Source organism: Prenolepis imparis, unplaced genomic scaffold, assembly GCF_030444845.1.
Source record: "Prenolepis imparis isolate NDT839.2.m4 unplaced genomic scaffold, iyPreImpa1.0 SCAF_6, whole genome shotgun sequence".
Classification (NCBI taxonomy): Eukaryota; Metazoa; Arthropoda; class Insecta; order Hymenoptera; family Formicidae; genus Prenolepis; species Prenolepis imparis.
The window spans coordinates 13,037,557-13,055,376 of NW_028141164.1; the positions used below are offsets into that span (position 1 = coordinate 13,037,557).

General features: G+C 33.6%; 1 protein-coding gene across 2 annotated transcripts in view; it reads right to left on the reverse strand.

Moving 5' to 3' along the window:
• The window catches only part of LOC145937729 (uncharacterized), a 174,449-nt gene extending 172,618 nt beyond the window's left edge, over window positions 1-1,831 (reverse strand). For both annotated transcript variants that reach the window (XR_014425616.1, XM_083041021.1), the window contains exon 1: window positions 695-1,831. Coding sequence is in view for 1 of the 2 variants with exons in the window: in XM_083041021.1 (XP_082897147.1) it covers window positions 695-1,143 (449 nt within the window). In the remaining variant the exon portion in view is untranslated. The remainder of the gene's footprint in view (window positions 1-694) is intronic.
• Between the last annotated feature and the right edge of the window lie 15,989 nt (window positions 1,832-17,820).

Consider the following 17,820-nt stretch of genomic DNA (forward strand, 5'->3'; position numbering starts at 1 on the left):
AATATAAAAAAAGCTGACATTATAATTTTATATGGATATATAAGATAATGTACAACGAGTGTAAAAAACGTAGACAGCTTGTTTAGATAGTCATTTTAAGTAAAAAATGTTATATGAACAAAGGTTATTTCAATTAATTATAGAACTACAAAAGAAAAAATTTTTATTAAAAAATAAGTAATAAATAGTAGATCTAATATCTAGTTACAATTAAAAAAACAAAACATATTCTATTTAAAAATTAACAATCATTATTGGAAAATAATAATCTATAGTGTATAAGTTATAACAAATGCTTTTCGAGCTCGAATGTAAGCTTAAAATAGAACTTATATTCATATGGGTCACCCTGTATATTGTATCTCATTTTATTCTATGATTGTATTCATTGTGATTAAATGGATTTCGAAAAACGAGCACGTTTATCCTCTTAAAGAAAGAAATCCGAAGCACGATCTCAAAACTATAAAGCCCTAATCTTTTAATCACCGAGCACGAATTATATATGCCTGAGTGAGGAACGAGTCGTCTTCGACGATCCGGGTTTGAAGTAATTAGAGAACCGATTTTACAAATCGATGTCGAAAACGTGACAGCGCAAGCAGACGACACGCCCGAGAGAAGCCGCAGACCTCAGAACCTCGCGCAATCCGCTGCAACCTAATAATGATCTCCACTTTAGGGGATCACTCACCTTGTTTCCATACCAGAATCCACAAGGATGTCACGCTGCGCGCCGTATGTGGGACGACGCTCTGTCGAAGGTGGCGGATGTGCTCGTGGCACTCCTTCAAAGCGTCGTCGACGTTGACGGTGCTGTTGTTGGTAGTGATGTTGATGCTGGTGCTGCTGTTGCTGCTGCTGTTGTTGATGGTGATGATGGTGATGATGATGATGGTGATGGTGGACAATCGACGGATTAATTTGGATGCGATGAATCGCGCCTGGGACTCTCCAGCAGAGCACATATGGGATCACAAAGTTAGGTTTGACCTGCACCAGCGGCAGCAGGCGATACTCGATCTCGCGGGGATTGAAGGCTCGGCCGGAATTGGTATTTCCGCTCGTGGATCCGCGCACCAGAAGACGACCCTCTCCACGGAGGACGTTGTAGTTGCGCCAGCCAAGGTCACGGGGTAACATGTCACGAGGACATCCCTGCCAACCGCGGACTACCGGCTGCCCCTTGTGCGTCTCGGCATAGTGTCAGGGATATTCCACATTTGTTCTTCTTGGCACCAACCTTGAAAGGACTGAGGGGGACTCGCGAACTCGAGTTCCGCGGAACGATGATGTATCGATGATGGATCAATCGAGTAGGCAGACTGTCCTGAACGGTTACGATGATGAGGGATGTACCGTTAGATAGGAAGAAGGTAGCGTTAGCGATTCCACGCGCAGCCGTTTAAATACACTTGGCAATCGATAGTCTTCGTGCACTCGCCACCACTGAGAGATATCTGGCAGATTCCGACACAGGAACATCCGTGATACGACCCTCTCTCTATCTCTCTATCTCTTCCCCCAAAACAAATTCGATTAATTATTACTTTTTTTTAAATCCAACGTGTTCGCTCGCGAATAATGCCGGGCGTGCCAGACTCGGGCGAGACCGGACGACTCGGGAGCGTCATCCTCGAGCAGCGGAAAGCGCGTGTGCTCGCGGAGGAAATTCGGGATCACTGGGAGGACCGGAGGAGGGCGGCGAGACAGGCGCCCGAGACACTCCCTTCTCGCGCGACAGCACTCCGACCTTAGGATCGACTTCCACGACCGGAGCCGAACGGGCGGAGAGAGCGAGAACAAACCCAACGAACGAACCCAACGAACGAACGAACGAACGAACGAACGAACGGACGTGGAACGAAAGGCGAGAGAGAAATGCAGCCCCCAAGGATCTCCGTGGCGCGCCACGAATTTCAAACCGTGGTTGCGCGCGCAATTTACATGCCCCAGGGCTGTCTCAAACGAAAGGGCCGCGACAGAGAGAGAGTGTCTTGGCTGGGAAAATTCGGGAATCGAAATGCCGTCGTTGGTGTCTTTGACACGGGTTGCCTCTTTAACATCCTGAATTTTTCAATCAATATTGAACGTTGAAGACGTTGAAGCTAAGAAGTTCGTACGTTTTCAAAAAATGATAGATACAGCGACGACATTTCATTGCTGATTTTGAATAATAATAATAATTAACATAAGTAGTAATATAATATTTATATTTTTTTTATTACTTTAATATAGTATGATATACTTATATTTTTTTTAGTTTTTCTTTTATTTTTTTATTTTTTTAGTATATCGATTTCTTTTTAGATAAAATATTATTACATTTATTATAAGAAAATATCGAAAATATCAATAAATCATTTTATAGCGATAGTGTTAGCTTTTCTACAAATTTGAGTAACATTTTGTGCTAATGAAGCAGATGAAAGTATTGATGTTCAATAATGTCCACAAGTTCCAGATTATATTAACACAGCGCAAATAATAAAGTGTCCCCGTTTATTATTTATCATTGCGATTATGCAAATGAAACGCTATTGATTCGCGAACCGAATCAGTAGTATAAATTATGCAATTTAGAGGTAAACATAAATCGCGTCAGTGAACATTGGCAAAAGGTAGCTAATTTGTCTCTCAAGGGATATATTTAGTTTGATCTTAGATAAAAATTTAAACGCTTTCTCGTCTGTGTGAGAGAGCGACAGAATAATTAAATGACTGTCTATTTGAAAAGCCACCTCTCTCAAGAGACGATACGAACCGCGTACAGCTAGTAGTAGACGTCCACTTAGCGATGTCTAAATGTCAGTCACTAGAAGTCAGCGATATCTTTGACCGATAAAGATTGCGTTGAAATTTCGTGTTAGTCATTCTAACGCGAGAGACTTTCAGCAAATAGATGAAAGGCGCACGCAAATAAGAGCCGGCAAACTTTTCTCCATCTTTATCATTTCTTTCTATCGATTGCAGTCGGTCCTTGTCATTATCGTGATTTCACGTAAGGGCAATCGATTCAAAATAGTAAAATAAAAAAAATGCAATTTTTAATAATAAAAATATATAAATCGCGACGCAAATAATCTTAGATTACTATATAAATCTAAGCGTCGAAAAAATAGATTAGAAGATCTTAATCTTTTATGTTTTATTTGTCTACTATTATTGAAATGTTTTATGATATAGTTAATTTAAAGACTTTAAAATTTATTGTATGAAGAAAGCAGCAGCATTTTATATAAATATTAACATAGTGATAATAATTATCAATAAAAAATGCGATTATCTTAAAAATAAAATATTTTCGGGAAAAATATTTCATATAAAAATTATAGGGTTTCGAGGGCGATATAATCGTGATCTAGAATTGCCCTTGGGTGGCGTTTTTCAAAGATACATAAAGGTCAATTTAGTTTATTTACATGGAATCACTCTATTTTTATTACATAAATCGATTCCTCGCAATATTCGATGTAAAAAGTTATAAGAATAGGATGGCTAAAAAATGAAAAGTTTACGTAATATTTTATATTTTAATTTGATGTAATTTTACATACATAAACTATAAAATATCTCGTAAACTATATTTAATATATATATATATATATATATATATATATATACATATACACACACACACACACACACAAAATATAAATATCCGAGTTTTACAATTTTCAATCGGCCATTTATAATCACCGCTAAAGAGGTATGAAATCTCGATTAATACGGTTATAAGTGTCCGCACGATGCCGTTAGCCCGATATCTTTGCATCGAAATGACACTGCATGTGCACCTGCACCGGCGCCGTCGCAGCGATCAAAACATTCGAAACTTACGCAGGAGGAGAGAGGCTAAACATAAGTCGCGAAGGTCGTTTGCACCTGCTCGCACGGCGCGCAACCCTTGCATGCCGAGCAATTTTGCAGGTGCATTTCGAAGGTGCATCGCGAATCAAGGTCAACGACTCGTGTGTCAACAATTTTATTTCTGTCCGTATTTTTTAATAATATCACATAAGAAACACACGCAGTTTTCTTATTCAAAATATATATGGAAATCTTTTTTTGCATTTTAGAGATACTTTTTTCTCTCTTCCAAAACGACTATTCGATTTTCATGTTTTTCTCGCGCATCAAATATCTCATTCATCTATGTCAAAAGTTATATAATTTCAGTCGAATTTACATTATGTAATAACGCTGATTGAACTCAAATGCGATTATCATGTTAGGTATCATAATATCGTGCCGTTAATCAGCCCGCGATAATATTAGAGGTATATCTGGTTTAATTAACCGCTTAATTGATTAATGTATTAATCAAGATAGAATTACACATCGCCCAACACACGCAAAGCACGCTGCGTTGTTATACTTGTCAAGCAATATTTACCTGTTTGTTTCCATCGGTTAATATCCATATCCAACTTAAATATTGATGAATGCAATTGTCATTTCGCATAATGCACGAATAATAATCATATCATTGAGTCGTTACACAAGATTCCCGATGAAATTACACGCGTCACGGTCGAATGAAGCAGAGCGTTCGCAACTGTTGATTTTAGGAAGGACTTAACGTTTTTTCGTAGAAAAAAAATAGAGGCACTTATAGTAAATTAAAAAAAAAAGTTTGCTCCTAAGGAAACAACATTAAATTAAATTAAATTAAATTAAATTAAAATTTTTTCTCTCAGTGAAGAGACGCAAATCGATTGTCATAGACAACGAAGGACTTGTTAAGGTCACGCGTGCCTGAAATTCTGTGGAAAATCGAAAGTAGTCACTTTCACGGCCGAGAATCTCGATTATATGCATAAATATAATTTTCCGCGATGATAAATAAACTTATGATCTGGTAAAAGGCCGACCTGACTTATTATCCTCCGCGAAAATGGGTAAATGTAATCGTCGTCGATCCGAAACAAGGCTGGCAATGACATATCACGTCAGTGCTGCGTAAAAAAATGTTTCTTCGTTCTATCCTCCAGCCGAGAATATGTCAAGTGATGGTTAAAGATCCGCGTTGCATTCTTCGGGTATTAAATAAAAAAAGGATATGTCAAATTGACCTTCCTCGTCACTCGTCAATCAATCAATCTTATTATTATTATTATTGCGAATCCTCAGACGTGAAAGACGTTTATATCGATCTCTTGTATGTTTGCAGAAAATATCACACAACATTAAATTCTTGTAAACAAATTATGAGATTATCACATCCGTGCATGTTTATTATTATTATTTTTAGATATACATATTTCACATTAAAAAATTCTCACGATACTAGAGCATATTTAATATATGTATAAGATATATGGTAGCAAAATTCTAATTCTTTTCAATATTAAGTTAGAAAGATAATTTTATTTTACGCATGATAATTCTATTTTATTGTTGACAAACTATGATCTTTTTTTCTATATATATAATACATAGAATATACATAATGTATAAACATATATTTTTTTAAAATATAATTTTTACTATAATTATTTTTATTATTAATATTAATATATTATTAATATCTATATTAATAATAAAAAATAATTATTATCACAATAAAAATAATTATTTAATATTATTAAATATAATATTTAATTATTTATGTTTAATATTATTAATATTATATTATTATAATTTATATATATATATATATATATATATATATGTGTGTGTGTGCATGTATATAATTAAAAATTCGCATTCCACTAGTGATAAAAAAGTCGAACAAAAAATCGATACGTCACGATTCTCGGGGTACAAGCAGAACGTGCCGCGCTGACCTTCGTCGGTGATCGCTATAAATCGATCGATCATTGCAAAAGATGGGGAGAGTATCTCCTTCGCTCTGATCGCGCCGAGTCTCGCATAATTGTCGGTTGTCGCAAGGACTAATTTGTAAGGAGAAGAGATCGCGACTGTCGATAGGCGAGTTTCGAGTCGACGCTCTTTTCCGATACCGATTTTTCGATTTGAGTGCCGCGGAAAATGCACGTTTCGCAGTCTATTACCAATAATAAGAGAGGCAGCTTGTATTTTCCGCGTGCGGATAAATACATAATATTTACCAATACCTAAATATCGATAAATATCTAAATCGATCGGTAATGCATCGTCGCGGCGACGATAAGGCATTAATTACATATTTGATAATTTATCGCGGATTAATTTTGCACGCGCGAAACCCTCTTGCCCTCCCCGGAAACCCTTAAACGCAGCCAGCATCAATCGACGTCTCGATATCGGAGCGAATCAATTTTTCAACGGCCGTCTGCGTAGTGTAATAGAGTTGTTGCGAGTAATTTGTCAACAAGAGGGATGTTAAAACTCTGTAGAGTTTTCCTCGCGCGTTTTCGGTTAGTTGACATGTCGACATCGATTCGTTTTACACTGATTACGTCTCGTTGATAGATGCGCGACGCGGACACGGAAAAATGACGTTAAATAAATATAAACGCGCGGAAGCGTTAAATAATACAAAATTACTCCACGCGAATAAGCGGAAATTCTTTTTATAAATTGTATATCGACGTTTCCTACAAAATACATATTCAGTTACATTTCTAAAATTCTACCAACGCAAATAACATTCAGATTATATTGTACGAAGCCATTGTTATAACGAAGAAAGTTCAGAAAATCGTACTGCTACAATCGTATGGCCTCCTATAAAACACATTGTTATCAATGCATAGAGAATATCTCTGCCCCCTTTTCTCCTACCCCCAAGTCCTTATACTACGTACACGAAAAAAATATTTCCAATTATATTCAACCAATTCTCATTTCGCTCCGTTGCAGGTCGTGCATTGTGTCCTATATCGATAAAATCAATCGTAGAAATTTTACGAGAAAAAGAAGCTTCAGTTCACGAACACATATTCGAAATATATTAACTCGTAAAAATATGTAGCGAGATGGAAAAATAAATTACGAGAACGCGAGATATAAAATACATATATATATAATTACGGTGATCATATATCTAATATATATCCTTTATTCTAAAGGACAATGTTTTATTTCAAATATCCTTTAGATTAATTTATTTTTTCAAAACTCAATGTTGTCCTTTATTTTTTTGTCAATTGTCGTACTAACGCAACGTGAGAATTTTTACGAAAACAATGGAACCTATTATCCGTAACCTATTTAAGAAACCAAGGGTTTGTTTTAACATAATCGAATCAGTTTCAAACTATAAGAATACTTCTGACAGTCGCAAACAGTGTTATCGTTTTCTTTTTGCTCGTCGACCTCCCAGCGAGTTTGAATTTTGAATGTGGAGGTGGTAACTTTGGTCGCAAATTGATTTGAAAACATGTTGAAAGAAAGCCCTAAAATTTTCAGGTCTGTCCTTTATATTTTCTCTCAGAAAATACGGTCACAGTATGTACATATATAATGCGTGTATTTACTGAACTTGCATCATTTCTATTTCGGATCCGAAGTAACGATATTAACATTAATTACCGTACAGATAGGATACAGATAGGTCGTATATGTAATTACGGTTCGAGGTAAATTTCGATCATCACAGGTTGATAACGCGAATACATACATAAACGTGGGCGCGCGCGTCCCGTGATTTCTAAGCGGTTCCCGTCAGAAACGCCCGATTCCATGGTAACGTTGCCGGTACAATACGATAAATATTCTATTACGCAGGCCCAATCCCTTTGCGGCGCATAATACACACCGGCCGAAGCGAAATTCAAGGGCTCCATTATGTAGCCCGAGCGTCAACGAACGTGTATCTCATGTCAAGTGTATCCCGTTCCATAATTTTCTCGCGAGCGGTTCTTAAAAAAAAAAGAAAAAAGCGTTTACGAAAATTTGGACAATACTTTCTCTCGAGCGTGCGTGTTTCATAAGTTGCTCTGTAATTACGCTAATTCCATAGTTAACGGTCCATATCAATGTAAAGCAGGTGAATTCTTTGAAAATTTTAAGATAAGAGAGCTAAAAGAGCTAAAGAGAGCTGAAGAGAGCCGAAGAAAATTAAAGAGAGCTGAAGAGAGCTAAGGAGAGCTAAAGATAGAGCTAAAGAAAGTTAAACAGAACTAAAGAGAGAGCTAAAGAGAGCTAAAGAGAATTAAAGAGAGCTAAGAAGAGCTAGGAGAGCTAGGGGAGCTAAGAAGAGCTAAAGAGAGCTAAAAAGAGAGCTAAAGAGAGCTAAAAAGAGAGCTAAAGAAAGCTGAAGAGAGCTAAAGGAGAGCTGAAGAGAGCTAGAGAATTAAAGAGAGAGCTGAAGAGAGCTAAGAAGAACTAAAGATAGAGCTAAAGAAAGTTAAACAGAACTAAAGAGAGAGCTAATAGAGCTAAAGAGAGTTAAAGAGAGCTAAAGGAGAGCTGAAGAGAGCTAGAGAATTAAAGAGAGAGCTAAAGAGAGCTGAAGAGAGCTAAATAGAGAGTTAAAGAGAGTAAAAGAGAATTAAAAAAGGCTAAAGGGAGAGCTAAAAACAGCAAAAGAGAGCTAAAGAAAGCTAAAAAAAGTTAAAGAGAGCTAAAGAGAGCCTCTGAATAAACTGTGTATCTAACAGGAGGTAATATTGGCAGAATATAATTATCACACCTTGTTGCATTTGTCCGTGATACAAAGTTGTTACAAAGCACTTATTAATCACGTTTCATTCATGTTACACGATTATGCTTTATAAGATTATTTCAGGCTCGCTTGCAGGATATAGATACACCATGAGGTTTGAGATTATTATAATATTGTTGAGAAAACAAAGTATATACTTACATAATAAAAAATTTTGCAAAGTCGATGATACGAGAAATGCTCTGTCGAAATGGAATATCGCTGATGGAAAAAATAATTGTACGTGTAAAAAGAAAAATAAAGAAATCGCCGTTCGCTTTTCGAACGTAAAGCGACCTCGAGATTTGCAGCGCGAGCGTACGTGCGAATAGCAAGAGGCAGGTAAGAGGGATGCGAGAAATCTGCATGCCCGGCGTTACGTCCGAAACGTGATGTCCTTACGAAACAACAATCATATTGTCCTTGTCTGACATCGGGGGGGGAAAACGCGGTATGCGACGCGAAATTTGCTGATAAACACGCGCGTGCAACATCGCGTATTGTGGAAACACAGAAGTATGTCGCGCGGAAATGCGACGCCTCGATGATTGATTATTAAATTTCGGATGCATGACATACAATTTTATATGTATCGAAACACGTTTTCTCGATGTATCTGGCGCAAATCGAATTTGTAATCGTCCTTCGTTCAGGCACGTGTCTCGTTTCCTTCTCAGTGCCGAGTATTTTCTGAGAAAATTTCTTGATCTAAATATTTATTTGTTCAAATATTTCAGATAAAAACAGAGAATTTTTAAATGTATCTTTTTAAAATAAGTTTTTTTCTTATTAGGAGTGTTTTCATCTCTCATATAAAAGAAAAATAAAAAATCTCACTTCAAATGTTATACTCAAAAATACTGAAAAGAACTGAAGGGTTTTCATAAGATCAACATTTTTCATTCGCGCGAGATTTTCATTTTTTTTATCATTAAAAATTACAAAATAAAGAATGTTGCATATTCGTGGTTTCGTCATAAAGATTGCGTCAATCTCAATTAACGTGAATTATTCTGAACAAATATATTCTAAATAAATATAATTCAACCCGTTAAACTTCTCTGCTTACATATGTGAAAATTATAGATAGCGTTTTCATAACACAATGTCGATAAAATATCAGCAACGTCATTAAATTAGATTTGCAACAATTTACATCCATATCTCATTAAAGTAAATTAACTACATTTGCTTTCCTCTCTACTTTTTATTAAGCAATGTATAATATTAAGACTGATTTAAAAGATCTATAATTCGCGACAAAATTTATGAAGATCTATTAATAATTTTATATGCGGTAAATATTTCATGTATGTGTATATCCTGATATAATTTTTGTGTATTATAAATTAGATTTATAATTATAGATCGTGTGAAGTGGATTTAAAATTGTATATATAAATAGAATTTTATTTCGAATCATAGATTATTTAAAAAGAATTTTAAATAATCTTGTAAAATTTTTTTGAGAATTTCTTGATTTTTTAGATATTTTTTAATTCAAAATTTCAGATAAAATCAGAATATTTTTAAAATAAGTTTTCTTTTACTATGTACGTTTTTAATGGTTACTCTTTTGAAGGAAAAAAAAAAGTTTACTTCAAATGCTATATTTAAAAATATAATGAAAAAAATCAATTGGTTTACACAAAATAAACATTATTTGCATAACATTTTCATTCTATTATCATTAAAAATTATAATAAAAAATGCATGTTGCATATTCAGTATTTTGCTGAGACATTCCATATCTAACATAAAGAAACAAAGAGAGAAAATGATATATATATATATATATATATATATATATATATATATATATATACATATATTTATAATATATTTTCAATAAATAATACATATAACATAATATAATTCTTTAAAAAAAACCTTCGAATTCCAATAAACATCCATCAGAATTTCCTGATTTTTCTACATGAATAAGAAGTCTCTGAGAAATCCAGATTTTTCCGGAGAGACACCCCGAGCATATTGTACACACATGGAAGTATATATGATTATTGCATGTTATGTCGGGGATGAAACCATTCGTCGACAAATTCGGATCCGCGAATATCAATAGCGCGGTTGGGCTCGTTAAAACTTTCGAAAAATCAGGCGTCGATGCGTCGAGCGCGAAATTTTTTGTCGAGGGGCACCGGCCGACGGCCCTGGGGGCGCCTCGTTCAACCCTCTCGCCCTCAACCCTCCACCCTTCCCTTTGGCCCGTCAAGGGCGACTCGCGTCGTGGAAAGAACCCTCGCGCGACCATTGGCTCACGGGTTCGCGCATGCGCCTCGCTGGAAAGAGTATCCCTATCGATCCGTCGCGCGATGACGACGACGTTCTGCTCTCTCGCTCTCCTCCACCCTTTTCCTCCTCGCCCTCCACCCTTCCTTGCCCCCTTCCACTCCACCCCCGATCCGTGCGCCCTCGTTCCCTTTCGGGCGATGAGGGCGCGCACCCGTGCACGCGAGATCCCCGACGATACGACGTGGACCACAACTCTACGACCTTCGTTGACGACGTCGCCGTCGCGACGCGGCTTCGTCTCAACCCTTAACCCATTAAAATCCACTGCCCGTTTTAATTGTTTTGCGCTCAGCACTCAATGGACTAATTATGTATAAATTCATGTTAGTATTTATTTTCACATTAATTTAGTATTAATTTATTTAAATGTATCAAATATAGTGGTGGTAAGTTCTAATGTACATATATGTGTGTGTATATACATATATATATATATATGTATATATATATATATATATATATATATATATTTGTGAGGATACATTCCGCGTTATATGATACTCATTATATAAAGTTCGAAAATACATTGTTTATTATAATAGAAACACAAAATTGTTTAACACATTTATGACAGTAAATAAAAAAAATTATAATATATATAATATATAATCACATGTAAAATATTTATAAATAATTATATATATAAAATAAAATTTTTTATTATTTTATATATTTATTAGAACAAAACAGAAAATGATTTAACAAATTGAATTAAATTGAAGAATTGTGTTCCTTATAAAAATATATAATAATATTCAGTGTTTATTATAATAAAAATACAAAATTTGTCCAACACATGACAATATATAAAATAAAATCATATATATTTATAAAATGAAAATATTTTCATTATATTTTAGAACAAAGCAGAAAAAGATTTAAGAATTTTGTTCATTATGTAACTTAAATTATGTAACATTAAGAATTTTAAAGGTAAGGCTCTTCTAATGAAGGTTTAAATTATGTAATTTCTTTATATAATTTCTCTATTATGTAATCCAACGAAATATAATGTAAAGAAAATTTAAATCTAAAAATTAAAAATTTCGAATTTATCCATTGCTTGATTTACAGAGATTTATATACCTTATTATTTATATACAAGGTCTGTTGTAATTTTTTTTACCGCGTTACAGTATCACTTGCTTATTATACAGTGATTTATACACTGTGTGTAAGCTTTCTTAATGATATTTCTAGAATTTCCGCATTTCGACATTTTGAGCGAGGGACAGAGATAAAGAATACTTTTACCAGTTTTTGCTCCGTTTTGTAGCGCATGAAAATTATATCGCTTGGACGTAACTTATTTTAGCGCGACCAAGTTTCGACTAAGAGAGATACTTGTTTGAATTCTTTCTTTTCAATGTAGGACAATGGAGAAAACAGGAAAGCAACCTGCCACCAATTGCGTTTTAGAGCTTGGAAATGTGAGAAGAGACGTTCGATATCGTAATCCAGTTAAGTATCGTGCATGACAAAAACAATACGTGTGTGTAACGTGACGTAATACGAAGTGCTTAACCACGTGTTTTAAGTACGAAAATTCTCTGAAAATTCCATTGCAAAATATCCTTATAGATTTTTTAATATTCTCTCATCTCGTAATTAAAAAAAAAATACTGTTGCATAATTTCTGCAGCTAACTTTGCGCATGTTTTTATTTTTTTTATTTACAACGATTTATCGTAGTTGTTTAAATTATTCCAATTGTGATAATTTTGAAAATTAATTCAACAAGCTACATTAAAAGTACAGCTGTTCTAATAAAAGCTGGAATTTGTATATATCTCTTAAAGCTGGTATATTCAAGATGAAATGTTTGAATGTTGTGTGTATATATGTGTGAGAGAAGAGTGTGCTTATATTAGAATAAAAATAAAATTTCTTGGAATACATTTCTGTAGAACGCGCATGTGCATGTGTGTGAGAAATTAATTTTTAAAATATTTCAAAAATATATTTTGACACAATATTTCTAACTTTGTTAAAATATCGTACTTTAATATTCTCGTTTTTCTTTTTGCAACTATTTTTTAAAATACAATTTAAAAGATTAATTAGAGAGGGCGTATATAAGTCTAACGGTGGATTAAAAAACAGTGTTATTTTGCAAAATTATCGCTATACTATTCAAATTTCCCAGGACTTTCAGTAGGAATCGATCCGTGCAGCTGTGCACTTGAGTGGAGCGTTAAGTGCACCTTCGACATGCTAGTTGCGTGAAGCGACAGGTATAGATTAGATAATCGAAACCGGCAGTCTCAAACGTAATTGACAGATGATAAGACGAGTGCATCTGCACAACGGCAATTTGCGATAATACACAAGAAACATATCGCGGAAAAACAGCGATAATAAGCTACGCCGAGTAATAAAATATTAGCAATATTGACAATTCTTATTCCAATGAAAATATTAATCCGAATTATTTATTATTAAATTTAAATTATTAATTATTAATTATTAATAAAGGTACGAAAATATTAATCCAAAAACTTTGAATTATTAATACGATAATGGTTCGATGAGCATGCAATTTTTTTTTACATTCGCGAGTAAAGACCGCCCTAATTGTGATAACATTTAAATGGCAACAAAATAACTGAAAAAAATTGAAGATCTTAATTCGTTCTTTAAATTCGTAATTTGATTGTAAAGGGAGAAACGCGACACTCTGCGAAATTCCGCGCCGGAAGATAAAGGAAAAAAATCAAAGAACTCGTTTCGTTTTAAAGGAAGGGAGACGACGCTCTCTCTCTCTCTCTCTTAGAGAGGAAAGAAGAAAGATAAACGAGGGAGAGAAAGAGGGGTAGATCTATGAGAAGTTGGCAGATTGAATATTTAAGAGTCCCGTGCTCTTCTTCCGCGTGGAAAATCGAACGCTGCTTCTCCATTAAGAGGCAAAGTATATATATATATATATATATATATATATATACGCGGAGGAAAACAAGAGATAAAAAAGAGTGGAATGATTCCCTCTTGCAAGACTCTCTCTCATCGGCATCCTTTTTTTTATTTTCGCCCGAAGGTTAAATTTGTACCGTTGTTCCTTGATTGCCGATAATGGAAAATGCACCTCAACGCGCCCCAAACTTTCGCGTTTACTTGTGTACGATAAAGAAACTAATTGTCAATAAAGGAAGATGATTAAGAAAAAATAAATAAATAAACAAGGCGATTTCGCCAATTGTTTTGTGCAATGCGGAATCGGTTAAATGCATCGAATGATACGTGGAAATTTCTTCATGCAACGCATTGCATCACCGATTTTATGGTGTAACATAAACTTTATTACATACAAGGTGATTCATTTTAATCTTAACAAGCAATTATTTGGATATCACGAAAGTTTTAGAAAAAAATGTACACAGTTGGAAAATTTGTGTTTTCTTGTTAAAAACGGTCCCCGTTAAAATTTTTGTGTTAAATTAACATATTGCTGTTGTGTTAATTGAACTCAAATGTTAAATTATTAAAATAACTGAAAAAAAGTGTAAAAATAACACAATATGTATTTACTTTTAATTTTACACAATAAATATGTTCGATATTATTAGTGACAAGATTTATCTGTTAAAATTTACAGAAAAAAATGTTAATTTTACTTTATAATATAAGTGGGGATGATAAAATGTAAAATTAACAATTTTTTTAGTTAATTTTTACATTAAAACTATGTTAATTTAACACAAAATTTATTTTAAGTTTACTTGAAGTTTGCATTTATTTTATGTTAAAATATTAACACAATATTCGTGTCATCATTTAACATATCCGTATTATGTTAAATTAACACAAAAATTTCTGTGGACCGTTTGGGACATGTGATATTTGTTAAATTTAACACAAATTTTTCAACTGTGTATTAGAAAAGTTGTAGAGTTTCGAGGAGGACATAATATAGTGACCTAGAATTGCTCGGATGACTTTTTCAAGGTTTCATTAAAGATCAACCTAGTTTCTCTAAATAAAACTACTCTAATTCTTTTTATATAAATCGATTCCTCGCAATTTCGACATAAAAAGTTATAAAGGTCGGATGACCAAAAAAGCGAATAGTTTACGAGATATTTTATACTGCAATGTGACACAATTTTATTGTTACATTTTATTGTTACATTAACTGAAATATCTCGTAAAATATTCATTTCTCGATGATTTTTATGCATATAAAATAATGGAAGGAGACAATTAATCTAAAGAAAACACATTATTGTTGTTAAGAAAAAGTATGTAATTTGCAACTAGCAGCTACATATTTCTTGATTTCCCGTGATTTTCAAATATTTGTCTGTTAAAATTAAAATAAATGTATGTAACTTTATGTCACATATATATTTCTGTTCTCAATTCATCTACAGAGTCAAAGCGCAAGGGCAAAATAATTTTTGAGAAATTTTGTTTTGTTTTGTTAATTAGTTTCTCTTTTTTAATCCAATAAAAAATGCAATATTAATGCTCACTTCTGATAAAAAGAGATAAAAAAAATATTATTTAAGCAGCTTCTCAACGTAAAGTACAAGTGAAAAATGTTAAATGTCATTTGCAAAAATAAAGAAAAAAGCCATTGAAATTCTTCCGAGACTTAACCACTCAATTATTACCCGATCGTGACGAAATTAAAACGGAATGAGATTTAATCGGTCAAATATATTACGCCAAATATATCTGCCATAGCAGATACTAGATCGTCTCAACCATTAATTACTTGATCGCGTCAAAATTTAAAATTCAATATTATAAATCGGACGATGAAGGTGAAAAAGAAGTCTCGTCCAAGAAATTAACTTAATTTTCTCGATAGAAGAGTCGCCGTCTCGCTATACTTTAATGAAAGACTTCAACTTTCATCCCTTTTATTGCATACTTTTATCCCAAAGTTGCAAATTGTTGCCAGATTCCTGTGTTTAATCCTTCCTTAGATTACTTCGGAATAAAACAATGGAATATTTTACATTTAGTTCTCTCGCAATATGTAGATACGTTACGTATTTAATTCCTTTGAAATAATAATAAGAGTTTTTAAACGTTTTGCTTGTAACAAAAACACGTATTCGAGGAAGCCAATTTTATCGGGGAATAATTCTGTATTTGAATTCGCTTAACTCGCTCAATTATTTAAATATTCTTCTGAGCGCAATAAAAAAGTTAATCGCAAAAAGCGAGTAATAATCTGGTCTCCGCAAATATCCTCCCACTGTTTCGAAAATATCACAAGCGCAAAATGACGATTCGTCACTGTCGTCTATTTCTGTAACGTTTCTGGGTCATTTTTTGTCGCGAACGAGTGATCCAAGCTTGCGACCGATGAAATATCCGAACGTGACGAGGAAACAGACATATATCGCCTAAAGTGAATTTTGTGGAAAATGTGAGCTGCATACGATTGATATTCCCAACTTCAATAAGATGGAAAGATTTCAATATATACGATTCTTGTATACAAATATCTGTATACAAGTAGCGAGAAATTAAATTGTTAGAGAAATTAAATTGTCTCAATCATTAATAGCTTCATCGTGACAAAATTTAAAATTCAAAATTATAAATATATTTATTGCGATATCAATTAATTAATAAACACATGTCAGTCGATAAAATACCTGCATTTTATATTTTTAAATGTATATTTCAACGTGTGTAATTAAAATTTATTGAGAAAAATTTATTTAAATAATTAATCTTATAAGTCAAATTGTTATCAATTAATAGATACACGTCAGTTATTAAAATATTTGCATTTTATATTTGTTTCGAGTATTTTTAAATGTATATATCCAACGTGTGTGTGTGATTAAAATTTATTAAAAAATTTGTTCAAATAATTAATTCTATAATATAAATCAAATTATTATCGCGACGTTACGCGAGATATCAATTAATAAACGCATATCAGTTAATAAAATATACCCGCATTTTATATTTGTGTCGAAAATTTTTAGATGTATATCCAACGTGTGTGATTAAAATTTATTGAAAAATTTATTCGATTAATTAATCTTATAATACAAGTCAAATTGTTATCGTGACGTTACGCGATATCAAAGTTAATAGATACATGTCAGTGAATAAAATACCTGCATTTAATATTTATTTATAAATTTATTTGAATAATTAACTATAACATAGTATAAGTCAAACTGTGATCGACGATACTTTCAAGAATATTGCACAGTTAGCGAGCATGACAGTGCGAGTATCGAAGCAAGGGGATTTCTTCGTCGAAAATAAGCCACGCGGGGATGAAGGGTAGAGACGAGGGTGTACACAAAGTACCAAGGGTGAATGGCTCCATGTAAAACAGCTCCACCCTCTTCATTTCGCTCTCTTCTTTCTCCTTCCACTGATCCACTCTCCGCATCGAAGCATTGTTTCTATGCGTTCTCCTGCTTTTTTCCTCTTTCCCTTCCCCGCGCAGAGAAGCCGAAAGCATCGTCATTTTTCAAAGTGTCGGACATTCAGGAAGCGTTCATATATATATATATATATATATATATATATATATATATATACATATATATATATATCGCAATCCCTCGAAATTTCGAACCAGCAGCACTGCTCAAATATGTGTTTCCGAATAGAAGCTATTTTATTTGAAATATACGCGATTGCAATATTGCTGTTACACTATGTCTGATGGAATCGCGACATCGAGATTGCCATTGATGATGTTGAACCGCAATAAAAATTCACGCAATTTAGATGGATCGTTACCACAGATATAGATTGCTGCTATTGTACACGCAAACACACATAACAGCATGAAATAGATTGTTCCCTCCTCTATATAATATTTCGCTTCTCACTTTCGAATTCTTTATATAAAATATATATATACAGGGTGTCTGATAATTAACAGACCAACGCTTAAGGGTAGATTCCTGGGATCATTTGGAAACGATTTT